The 12,705-nt window shown below is 44.2% G+C and overlaps 1 protein-coding gene across 2 annotated transcripts in view; it reads right to left on the reverse strand.

Annotated features, from left to right (window-relative positions):
- The window catches only part of LOC132590829 (4-galactosyl-N-acetylglucosaminide 3-alpha-L-fucosyltransferase 9), an 88,008-nt gene extending 84,822 nt beyond the window's left edge, over window positions 1–3,186 (reverse strand). Inside the window, exon 1 of one of the 2 annotated variants that reach the window (XR_009556769.1) lies at window positions 2,998–3,136. Coding sequence is in view for 1 of the 2 variants with exons in the window: in XM_060263759.1 (XP_060119742.1) it covers window positions 2,998–3,139 (142 nt within the window). In the remaining variant the exon portion in view is untranslated. Of the gene's footprint in view, window positions 1–2,997 lie in introns of both variants that reach the window. The other variant, XM_060263759.1, reaches the window with a different exon arrangement.
- Between the last annotated feature and the right edge of the window lie 9,519 nt (window positions 3,187–12,705).

The raw sequence follows: 12,705 nt of genomic DNA on the forward strand, positions 1-12,705 counted from the left end.
GGAGAGATGCAGTTTGATTCAGCCCTAGCTGCGAAGAGTAGAGTACTAACAGTTTTGGAATTCAGCCCTGACTGATAGCAGTTTAACGCAGATGGGAGAACTGGGGAAAGTTGGCAAGGATGTTTGAAAGTAGGCAAACTCCCCTTTGGGCCAAAGAGAAGGGATAGATCTTCTACTGAGAGGAGAATTTCCCTGTCCAGTCAAGCAGGGAGAGTTATCTCTGAAGAGCGCAGACCCCTGATCTGGTGTGCTTAGAAACTGCCTGTAGAAATCTTGAGTCACTTAAAAACTCAAGATAAGTACTGGTGTTTCAAGTGAAGAGGTCCGGGGTACTGGAAAGAGTGTACCAGCATTCTGGAAACCAGTAGAGTTAGAGAATACTCAAAGAAAGTGTACTGAAGTGTTTGGAAAACACTGGAACAAAAGCCTCTCAACATAAAGATTTAAGTCACTGGGCAAAGCTTAAGAAACTCTCATTAGCCTGAAACATAACAACTAAAGTGTGTTCATGTACTGGTTTTACCATGGAAATTTGAACCCCTGATTTCACCTGACCTTTCCCCTCTATGTTAAATAAAGTATTTTGTTATTTTTGAGCAAACAATGTACTTAAACTATAAGATTAGTGTTCTGATGCTATATACATCATGGTGTCTATTCCTGCCACAAGTTCAACCCAGGGTAAAAAAAAAAATCTAGCTGATGTTTACTATTATTAACAATGCAATAACAACTGTTGAATAGATTTTGTTTTCAATAAAAAGACTTCATCTATTAAGATTTTCCTTTTTTATAAGCCTGAAAAATTCCAGTTTCTACACAAAAGCAATTATTTAATTGTCTTTATTGTGAGTACCAAGGGATTACTACATTTATTTGTTCTTCCACATATTGCAATCTATATATTAAACACTTAATTTTGCATTAATAGTATTGTGTTGTCTTTTTCATCTTGTTGATTGGGGTTTTTTTGCTCCAGTTTCTCTTTGTAGATCTTTTCTAACTCTCTGTAGAGCAACCTCGTGTAGTCCACAGCAGTAAACTTATCATTGGTCCAAAATCAAATAATACATATATTCAAAACCTATGTGTGGCGAAACAAAAACATCTTATATTATAGCTAGGTCTATTGGTTATAGTTGTCACTCCCTCTTCACAGATTTTCTGTAGAAATGCTGTCCTTTTAACAAAGAGAATGCAAAGATAGGATCTCCTTTTCATTTTTCACACTAAACACCACACACACACACACAACATTTTTCCATAAATTATCTAAGACAAAAACAAAAAAGGAGTAATAACCCCTGAGCTACAGTTTCTTATAGCAACAGGAAAACATAGCCACAATAACATAACCATTACTAATGCCAGGTTGATATCCACAACAAACTATGGATTTGATAGTCTGGACTACTACCTGGATGACCACAATTCAGAAGTTATGAAAAGTTGCTGCACATGCTCAGAAATCAATGGTTCCTACAATCTAAAGGTAGTAGAAATCTGTATATAAATAAGACATGGCCCAAAGCATGCATGAATTTCCAACATTGCTTGTTGTTTGAGTGCTGTATAAAATTATACAAAAAATTTCTTATAATCAAAACTGTACTGCTTTGTTATTAATTGATAATATAGAAAAATAAAGAACATGTTTTTTTTCATATTTGCAGGTGTTTTTTTTAAAGGCACAGAACTAAGCCACCATGGTATATTTTATAGCCATATACTGCACAGTCTAGTTTCTTCTGTTCACCACAACTACTACAATATCATCTAGGAAAGGGAACAGACATTGGCCTAGGTACAGAAGTATGCTCAAATTTAAAAGATTACAAGATTGTAGAGCTACTTTGGCAACAGGCTCAGCCACCTATGTCCCTAATGTAGTAGGAATGCTATATGCAAAGGGCTGATGTGGAGAAGGGAGGGGGAAAGAGGCTGCTGTCATAACAACCCTTCAAAAGAACTATTGAGATGCTGAAAATACTACACAGCCTACCAGAGAGAAAGCATTGCAGTAATACAATCTGGTGTTTATCCCCTTTCCTCACCTATGCCAGAAAAGCAAGGGGGGGGGGGGGTCGGTCGGTCGGTTGGTTTGCTAACTAGGATTCCAGTTTTGCAAAGTTAATCTTGGTCTCATTTCTGCATCCTTCCCTCCAGCAATCAAAAGCTTACCTATAACCGCAAATAATCTCATTACAGCAGCACTCACAAACCAGGTGCGGAGTGCTTCTTCTTCTGCATAGATCAAATTCTTTGCTCAGTTCAGAGAAATGGTCCAGCATGCCACCGGATAAGTACTGGCACAACCCCAGCATGTTAGCGGGCAACCCGGGATCTCTTTAAAGACTTCATTGTATGGGCAAGAAGGAGGGGGGAAAGGGGAGAAGCTTGCAAGGGCATGAGTGACTGCTGAGGGGAAATCTCCCGCTTCTGTTCGCCCGCCACCCTTAAAAAAAATGGAGGAAAAAAATGAAAGGATCTTTCAAAAAGTTAAAACGTGTTCGGAAAGCAACTGTGACGGAATTGTAGGGGGAGAAGGAAAGGTTCCCAAAGGTGTTGAGCTGGACTGAAGAATGGCTGGGTTCGGGGGAAGTAGCCAGCATGGGTACGCCTGAAGGAAGGGGGGCGGCCAAGACGGACCCGTGCAAGGGCAACGTAGGAAACGGGGGCAGCCCTCGGGAGATTTCTAGCGCGCTGAGCCTTGAAAGCGAGTGGCGCCTTTTCTCTCTCCTGCCAAGGGAAGCCACCCCCCCCCGCCCCTTCTCTCCCTCAGAAGTGGCGCCCAGTCCTTGCGGAGCAAGGAGGGGCGGGGGGGAGCCTCTCCAGAGCGGAGTCGAGCATCTTTGCCTAGGGCAGAACTGCCACTCACTCCTGCCGTCCTAAGAAGCCCGGCGCCCACCCATTTCTCCAGGATAACCTCCAAGAAGCGCATCCTCCCCCTCCCCCCCGGGTAAAAGCAGGTGCTCGGAACGAGAGCCACGCACTCACCCGTCCTTGGTGGGAAAAGGCGGGAGCGCAGCCGGGGCGCCGCCCTGGGGGCAGCAGGGCAAGACGAGCAGCAGGAGCAGGAGCGGGCGCAGGGGGGAGCGGCAGAGCCCGGGCTGCTCCTGCGCGCGCTCTCGCTGCCCATCCCCGGCGCTGGTGCTGGATGGAGGAGGCTCCGAGAGACAGAAGAGAGAAAGACTCAAGGCTTGGGGCTCGCGCACGCGCGTGGCTAGCGGAGTCCGGGGCGATCGGGGAGGGGGAGCGGGGCTGGCTGCCGATGGTGGAAGGGGCTCTTGTGGGGTTGAGCGGCGAAAGGGGCTCCCTGCAGCGTCCCGCTTTGCTCTTCCGAAAGACCAGCCAGCGTCACGCTCTGCCCCCTTCACCGCTCCCTCCCCTGCAGCAAGCCTTGCATCGTCGCCTTGCGGGCGCTCGCTCTTTGCCTCCGAGAAAGCGCCGGAGAGGAGCAGGAGGCTGACTCTTCGCCTCGCAGGCAGCCGAGATCCCATTTGTCGGGCGGCTTCAAAGGGAGCAGTTCGCCTCTCTCACCTCGCTCTGCCCCCCCCCCCCTCCTGCCACCTCTTTTAGGCTTCACCACAACTCAAAGCGACTGGGAAGGTCGTTCACTACAAGGGCAGCGACTCGAGATGCCCCTTTCTCCGTCCTCCCCTCCCAATTCTCCAGCACGGGCGCACGCACACACGAAAAGAGTCCCTTTCCCCGTTGCTACGAGCTGCAGAAGGAGGCAGGGAAACCGGGGTTATGCAAAACCCAACAAAAGCGAGGCGTCCCTCCTGAATGTGTCACATTGCTTCCCCCCCCCCCCCCTCCTTCCTTTGCAGCGCTGCAGCAAACGAGCCGTGGTTTGAGTTTGCTTTCTTTGGCCAGAGCCGGAGCAACCTTTGTTCCCAGTTAATGTGGGAAACGAAACGCGTGTGCAAGGATGGCTGGTGAGGGGTAGCAAGGGTATACCGGCAAGTAAGCTGGAGGAGGGAGGGGGGAGATATCCTGCGCTGCGTGGCATGAATCGGGAGAAATGCCGTCGCTTAAGAAGTAAACCTTAGGAGGCACGGCCCAGCCATCCTTCGGGGCGTACAAGCTTCTCGTGTGCACGTGCTTCGTACTTGTTTATTGACACCGAGGGAAAAGGAGAGGGGACAAGGCGTTAGGCTTCTGAGCGGCACTGATGGGGAACGTTTGACTGCAGCCAGCAAAACAAAGCAATGAACAATCACAGGCTATGTGTGGCGAAGGAAAAAAATAAAATAAAGGTCCTACACTGGAAGAAAGGTTTTTGTTGTTGTTGTTGTTCTTTAATTTAACAGAAGCTTTTTCTGAAGCTGTAGAGGGGCAATCTCAAGGGATATGGGACTTTATTAATAAAAAATCTTATTCAAATCCTGGTATAGTTGACAACCTCCAGGTGGGACCTGGGGATCTCCTAAAATTGCAGGTCATCTGTGGAAGACAGAGACCAGTTTCCCTGGAGAAAAGGGATGTTCTGGAGGGTGAACTCTGGAACTGTAGGCACTGAGGTCCTTGTTCTTCTTAGGCTTCATCCCCAAATCCCCAGGAGTTTCTCAGTCGAGATCTGGCAACCCTACTCCCCCACCCCCTGCCCCTGGCCTTAGGGTAACTAGCAACCCAAGTACAGCGATTGATTTTAAAATCTGCCTGTTAAAGTAGTGGCTTCCTTTTGCCCTGTGTGGCTGGAAGAGATCAGTGTGTGGGCTGTGAATCAGAGTGCAAATGAGAGGTTTCTGGAGGTCAGGTACGCACAGGAACTGTCCTCTGTTCTGGGACGGTTCTGAGCCTGGCACTCGTTGCCATCTTCATTTGACAAGCAGATGACAGGGAGGGGAAGGCACTACCCTTAGCATAGGTGAAGCAAAAAATGTGCAGTGATGCAAATTGCACTACAGTGCAAGTTAAAAATCAGAATAACCTAAATGGAGAGCTGGTCTCCTAAGAGCAACAAAATAAATCCTGTATACTTTTGGATAGGCCAGACAGTGTCTCTGAATACCAAATGCCTAGGAATAATAACTGATAAGGATTATTGCTTTCATGCACTATTTGAGATTCTTATAGAGGAATCTGGCTGGCTGATAGAAGCGTGTTTTTAGATAGGAACTAATCAAAATCTGAACCAAACATACCTTTTCTTTAACCTTGTTATTGTGACATTCAAATTAACTGCTTTCGGATATAATGCAGGAATGACTTTAATTCATCATGTGCTGTCATTTTTATTGATGCTGTTTTAGTTCCACACATCGTTATGATGATATTCAATTCCCAATTTTTAAAAAGCTCCCCAATAGGGGGGAGAGAAAACAGCTTCCTCCAGGGCAGGGTATTACAGTGTGAGTGGAAAATCCACACTTTCCCACCTTGGCATCCATGTTAGGAGCTTGCAATGCCTTGCATTGGAAAAGGCGAGGTCAAAGATATCCTCAGGTGGGATATAAATCAAATAAATGAAAATGAAAAATGGAATTTCTTTTTCTTTAAACCTGCAAGTCCTGTAATACCAAGATCACCTTAACTTCCAAATGCTGTCTGCCACATGTTGAGAGTAGTTGCTTTAGGCAGAACTTCCAAAGGAAAAAATAAGGCAAGGCTATGGAGGGGTGCCCCTGTGGCAAGTAAATATCCAAAAGTCCCAGAGAAAGAAAAGTGGAGTTGGTGGCCTCTGTGCAAGTGGAGAGCATGAGACTGCGCAGTTTTGGCTGGCGGAGAAGCAATAGTTATAAGAGCAAATACAAAAGGAAATAAAGGAAAACAAAGAAAGAAAGTCCAGGAATTCAGGGTGAATTCAGAATCAGAATCCTTGAATTTCCTGGCTCTGACTGAGTTAAAGGGGGGGGGGGGGGGCAGAAAAGTGACAAAAGGAGATTGCATCCAGACAGTGTAGATGAAAGGGCTGGTTGGGTGGAGGCTTCCCCCATGCCTGGGGCAGGCTGGTAGGCTAGACTAGAAGACATTCGGAAAGGTCACCAAAGGTAGTCAGCTCACCTGGTTGCTTGATAATAGATTTTGCACTCAGGAAGATAGTTTCTCTGTTAAATATTTTCTAGGTACCAGGAGAATGTCAAGGTTTTAACTATTTAATCATTCTAATGACAAAGCTTATGGTTTTGTTATATTTTTTAAAAAGTTATGAGCCACCCCAAGCCCAACTTTGCAAGAGAGAGGTGGGATACAAATCTGAAAATAAAATACTTTCATTTGCTGGTGAAATCACCTTGATAGACCAGGGCGAGTGCCTGGCTTTGCAAGCCCCTGTGGCAATGCATAGGCGATCAGATGTCCCAGCAGCAAATCTGTCTCCCACGCAAGGGGTTGGGCCACTCATAAGCATGGCCTGAGGAGATCCTTGACCTCACCTTCTTCCAAGCAAGGCATTGCGAGTTTCTAACATGTATGCCAAGGCAAATTTAGCCAGGGCAGTCAGCACATATCTAGGAAGAAGAGCCTTGGTAACATTCCCCACAACCATATCTAAAGGTGAAATGGAAATGGGACGATTTCAGTCTTTAAGGCAGGGCCTTAAAGGGCACAGCAATAATGCGATTATTAGTATCCCATCTGTGGAGGTAAACCACAGTTCTCTGTACCCATTATTTAAATCCGAGTTTATGTTGCAGACTGCAGGAAACACATTCTTTAGTCCAACCACTGAGACCTTCTGATTGCCAAAAGGATTGATCTTTCCCTGCCCGCCTTGATGCTCTTCCTCTATTGTTTTTTCATAGCCAGTACCATCCATTGAAAGTCCCCTCCCCCTCTTATCTTTAACAGACAAAAACCATCCCTGTGCCTCCAAGGAACTTAATTTGCTACAAAAAAAACCAGGACTGACTGAACTTGAGAACCTGACAGCCTGAGCAGCTTCATGATGCTACCTTATGATGCTACCTGGCAGCTCAGGGGGAGCTTTGTCCCCACCAAGAAATCCCAGAGGGCCTGATAGGCTGGGGCTATTACCACCCCCCTCCCCCGCAGGAAATCTCAGAGAGTCTTGAGCCCTGCTGCCTTGCCCCTGAGGTTTACACCCCTGCAGATAAGTACTGATAGTAGTTACATGAAATATGAATGAAGAAGCAGCATAAAGAGGGACCTTTACATGCAGCAAAAAGGCTTAAATATTGTGATAGAGAGTTGCTGCTTGCAATCATTTTTCATTGGCTTCCCCTTGAAATGGGTAAAAGCCTTAAAATTCCTGCATGTTTGAAGGATAGAAACACGCCTGAAACCTGTAAACTTTCCTTATCTCTGCTTCCTCTTTTTTTATAGTCACTTCGGCAGAGTGGGAAAGCTGCAGTACTGCAGTCAGAGCCCTCTGCTCACAACCTGAGTTCGATCTCAGCAGAAGCTGGTTCAGGTAGCCGGCTCCAGGTTGACTCAGTCTTCCATCCTTCCGAGGTTGGTAAAATGAGTACCCAGCTTGCTGGGGGGAAAGTGTAAAAGACTGGGGAAGGCAATGGCAAACCACCCCGTAAAAAGTCTGCCGTGAAAACGGTGTGAAAGCAGCGTCACCCCAGAGTCGAAAATGACTGGTGCTTGCACACCTTTTTTTTTTTTACCTCAATGTTCAGCCTGTTACATATAAAACTCACACTGTTGTTTCATAAGGGTAGCAAAAAAGAAACAGATAAGTGAATAGGCTCTAATAGTTTAAAAATTTTCAAACCCCTCAGTTCTGTTCTCTTTCACTTTGGCATCACATTCTTCACTTAGTAACAAAACTGTAAAGAAGGTGATACAATCTAGTTGGCTACAACTATTTTTTTTTCTATCAGGAAAAACAATTTAACAATTTAGAAGGCAAGGAAGCTGAGCAACAAACACTGAATGCCAATGTTACTAACCTTCCCCATGCGTTAATATATTTGAAAGAGGAATGAGAATCCTCAGTTGATTATTCAGTTTTATAATGCAGATGCAGAATTATCAGATCATGTTACCAGTGTTAATATGTGACAAATATATTTATAGAGCTTAATAAGGTCCACCCCCGCAAAAAAAAAAAATCATCTGGATTCTAAAGAGTTCTGCATGTCCCAGAATTTATTTATTTTTATTTTTTTTGGCTTTTGTGTCTATCTGGGATCACTACAATAAAGAAGCTTCAACTAACCTGAAGGATAAAAAGAGACCCAACAGGTTTCCTTGGGAAAGAGTCCCGCCACACAAAATGCTCTTTCTTCTTGCAACTTCACACAGTTGTGGCACACAGTCTTATAAGATGACCTGAGTTCAGACTGGGGACAGAGGTGGGAAGGAAGAGAACCAGAAGGCAGAACCCTGGTATCCTGGAGGTGGTGGAAAGTGCCATCATGTATCACCCTCTTTCCAGTGGGGTTTTCAAAGCAAGAGACATTCAGAGGTGGTTTGCCATTGCCTTCCTCTGTGTCATGTCCCTGACTCCCTGGTATTCCTTGGAGGTTGCCTGTCCAAATACTAGCCAGGAGGACTAGCCCTGCTTGGCTTCTGAGATCGGATGAGATTGGACTAGCCTGGGCTATCCATGTCAGGGATTGGTATCCCAGTAACCTGAATTAAAGTTGTAATCTTATTTAAAAAAAAAAAAACTTCAAGCAAAAAAAAAACTTCAAGCAAAAAAACTTCAAGCAAAAAAAAACACTTCAAGCCAAACATCTGCATAAATGGAGACTTATTATTATTGTTGTTGTTGTTGTTTATTGCATTTGATTAATTGCCCTATTCTGGCTAGTGCCAGGCTCAGGGCAATGTACAACAGTAAACTGCAGAGAGACTGATTTTCCTCCTTTGGTTGTGACATAGTTACTGATGATGCGCATCACATCCTCTGCCAGGTATATTAAGATCTTTCCAGAAAAGGGGGATGTCTGAGGGCCAAACTACATAATATGCTTTTAAACAAATCAGATGCAATTTTTCAGAACCCAGCTTTTTCCTCAGCCTCAGAGCAGCTTTGGGGAATCATCATTTTTAAATCCTGTGGGGGCTCAATTTGGCTTGGGACCATGGTGTGGAGGGGGCTTCTGACTTTTCTCACACCATTTCACTAGGGGGACTATATGCCCCCTTTTGAAGTTGCACATGCATGGGATACTCTGTTCAGTTCCAAAAAGGGGCAAATAACTCCCCCGCCCAACTGTTTTGGCTCAGGAAAATGAGCTGTGAGCTTTAAAAAGATTCTGTGTGGCTGCAGGGAAAGCAAGCTGAGTACTGTGAACCTGTATGTGACATTAAAAATAGCTTGATCCTTAAGACAGTGTGGCTGTGATCACACACACTAAATAATGCATTTTCAATCTACTTTCAATGCACTTTCCAACTGGATTTTGCCAGTTCACACTGCAAAATCCAGTTGGAAAGTGGGTTGAAAGTGCATTATTTAGTGTGTGTGTTCACAGCCTGTGTGTACCAAACTTCAGATTTCTATCTGCTGTGAAAGATCTTTACAGTTTTTCTATCTGCAACCCAAGCTTTATTATATAGATGGTGATGCTAAACTGTCTCTTTTAGAGAATTCTTCCACTCAAGTCAATCTATATATAAAACTATCAGCATTGATTTTCTGGGCTACAATCCTACAAAGCTATTTTGACTTCATGCCTTATAGAACTTCTGCTAACCGAAGTGCTGAAAAAACAAAGATATGGAAGGCAGATTCTCAGTCTTTGTGCAGGACAGCAGGCTACTATTAGCGGCACCCTGAGGCAGCACATAACTGAACAGGGAAGATCCTGTACTGTTATAGTGGTGGCACTGAACTTATAGGCAGGGAAATGAGCTGTATCTGTTAGCACAGCCATACATCTTGGCAGCAGGAGCTGTATTGCTGATGTAGTCTTAGGAGGTTCCCATGATCAGGTGCCTAAATAGGTTGTGCTCTGCAAGGATGATGAGATGCAAAGAAGGGCAGGATTCCTGTATCTTTTAACAATGCTGCAGAGGAGGGGATTTTTTTCCTGGTAGAGCTACACATGCAGGAGTGAGAAAATAGAACATCTGCTTCACATGCAGAGGGTCCCAGGTCCAATCCCTAGGGTCTCAGGTGGCAGATGTCTTTCTTTTCCAAAGCTCTCACTCTGCTGGAGCTGCTGCAAGCCAGAGGAGATAGTACTAAGCAGGGCTTTTCTTTTTTTTTTTTAGCAGGAATGCACAGGAACGCAGTTCTGACTGACTTGGTGTCAGGGTGTGTGGCCTAATATGCCCTGCTGGGCATTTTCTACAAAAAAGTCCTGTGTGAAACAATGGTGACCCCAGGGGGTATGGCCGAATATGCAAATGACTTCCTGCTGGACCTTTTTTTTTTATCAAAAAAGCCCTGGTACTAAGCAAGTTGGATCAGTGGCATAAACAGTTTCAGATTCTACTCAAACTGAAAGGCATCCTATTGCATATAGTTACTCTCCTCTCAAAATCTAGCCACAAATCTACTGTATACTTCCAATTGTGTCATCTTCAGTTACAGTAAATACTACCCCAGAAAACAGAACTAATATTAGTATCTGCACAGTTCTCTACAACTAGTAGAACTACAACATTGCTGTGTGTCAATTCCCAGAACATTAGGACCATGTTAATAAAGTTACCTTTGTGTAGCAACAATTATGTTTCATTCCAAGTCATTATTTGCTTGCATGGTTTTGGATGTATTTTTTCCAGGTGGGATAAATGTGTGGTTCAGTGCGTGTACTGCAGAATGGGAACTAGTTCAGTATGCCTATCATTTTAGAAACATGTTTGAAATTCCATTTGAGGAGAAATAATATGGATATTTGCAAACATTATTCCGTGAGGAGAAAATGATAAACTGAGTTAGTTCCTTCTACTCCCAGTGAAGTTAAAAGACTCTTTAGGATTGCACTATTAGTAATCCTTAAAACAGCCCTGTAAAGAAAGTCAACATGGTAATCCCCATACTGCAGATGAGACTGTGGAGACTTCCTTGTTCATAGCATAGTCTGAGGTGGTAAACCACCTTTTCTCTTGGGTTACAATTCTTCAAGTTGCTGGAAATAGGCTATTGTCTCTTTCCTACATAAATGTATTAGTAAAGTGATAGGAACTAAACTACAGGCCCTGTGCAACGGTAGTAAGAATGGACTGGGTCGGAAGATGCTGCAAAGTTCTAATTATCTGTGTGCTTTTGAAAATGTCATCAACATTTTGGGGACTTCAGGGGGGAAATAAGAGTGGGAATCTCAAATGTTCTTGGCTCCTTTTTCCTGTAATAAGTTGCTGTCATGCTACTCTAATATGATTTCCTTTGTTTCTGATGACAGTTTAACATGGGTTTGACTGGCATCTGCAAAGAATGAGAAAGGATAAGAACCTCAGCCCCAACATTTCAGCCTTTTTACTTGAATGAATGGTTTAAAGAACGAAAACTACTTTGAGTTCTGTATGCTAATTATACCATATATTCTACCAAACAAAAGAAATTCCACTGGATTGGTCTGTAAACTCTTTAATTTAAGCATACCTGAATATATTTTTTCTATGGCATATTGTAACTTTCTGCTTTGTTTGTTTGTTTGTCAGTCTTGTAAATAATAGCCTTATGCTTCTTTGGGCCATGTTCCAAGAATGAAAGAGAGAAAAACATAAATTTGCATACAAATGCCTCTGCACCATAACTTCATGGAAACCTCTGACTAATCACACACCCGACCACACTAGTTTGTCACATCCAGAAGAAAAACGTATATGATTGGCAGCTAAGAAGGAAGAGAGCCTGTTGAAGGACTGGAAAGGTGATAACAGACAGGTGTTTTAAGCTGCCCCGGGGATGGGAGGCAAGCGGATCAAAAAAGTGCATCCTCACGCGCACATCTGCCTACTGTCCCTGTCCTCACTGCAGCCCACCTGAGGCCAGATCAAAGCCGCCTCAGAAAGGCACCACTTATAAAGTGGTGCCAAATTTCTGAGGTGGCTTTGAGGTGCTTCCTTCGAGATGGCCGGGAAACACCAGGCAAGCGACTGGGAGGCACATGAGTGCTCCGGAAGCTCCTCCAGGGCACACACAGTCCATCCCTGTTTTGGGGGCATACCACATGCCGTCTGGAAGCTTCCACTCCTCTCCATTTCTGGCCGGCTCTTTGGGGCGGCTTAATGCCATCCTGAGCCGGCCGTCTGTAATCACCCTATGTTAGTTTTGCATCTAGAGCTGATAATCCTGCAGTTCTAAACACTTTCATTGGAGTATTACTTCAGACAGTCAGTAGGATTTACAAGGTCTGGCTCCGTAAGGAACCGGGGGGGGGGGGGGCAATTATAATTCCACCCCACTCTCCAAACTCCTTCTTCTCAATTCTATATAGGGGACTTGACTATATCATTTTCTCCTTTACTTTTCTCTTTAATTGCCTCTCAGCTGCCCTCAACATGCAAAGTTTTCTAGACAATGTTCAGCCTTTGGGGGAAGGAGAAAGTCTTTTTGTAATTTACCATATCATACTTTTCTACATGCCAGGGAGATGTCCAAAGAATGTAGAAACATCTAGCTTCTTATGAGTGGCCTACTTGTACTTCTTTTACTATCATTTTGATATTTTATACAGCTATTTTATAGTTGATGTTATTTCTGTATAAATGCACTTGCTCCACAAATATGTATTTATTTAAAGTGTCTATCCCCAAAGAGGCTATAAGACAGCTTTCAGAATAAAATGGAGCACAGTAAGAATGGAAAGGACTCTATCTGGACCTCTA

This window comes from Heteronotia binoei, unplaced genomic scaffold, assembly GCF_032191835.1.
Source record: "Heteronotia binoei isolate CCM8104 ecotype False Entrance Well unplaced genomic scaffold, APGP_CSIRO_Hbin_v1 ptg000825l, whole genome shotgun sequence".
In the NCBI taxonomy this organism is placed as follows: Eukaryota; Metazoa; Chordata; class Lepidosauria; order Squamata; family Gekkonidae; genus Heteronotia; species Heteronotia binoei.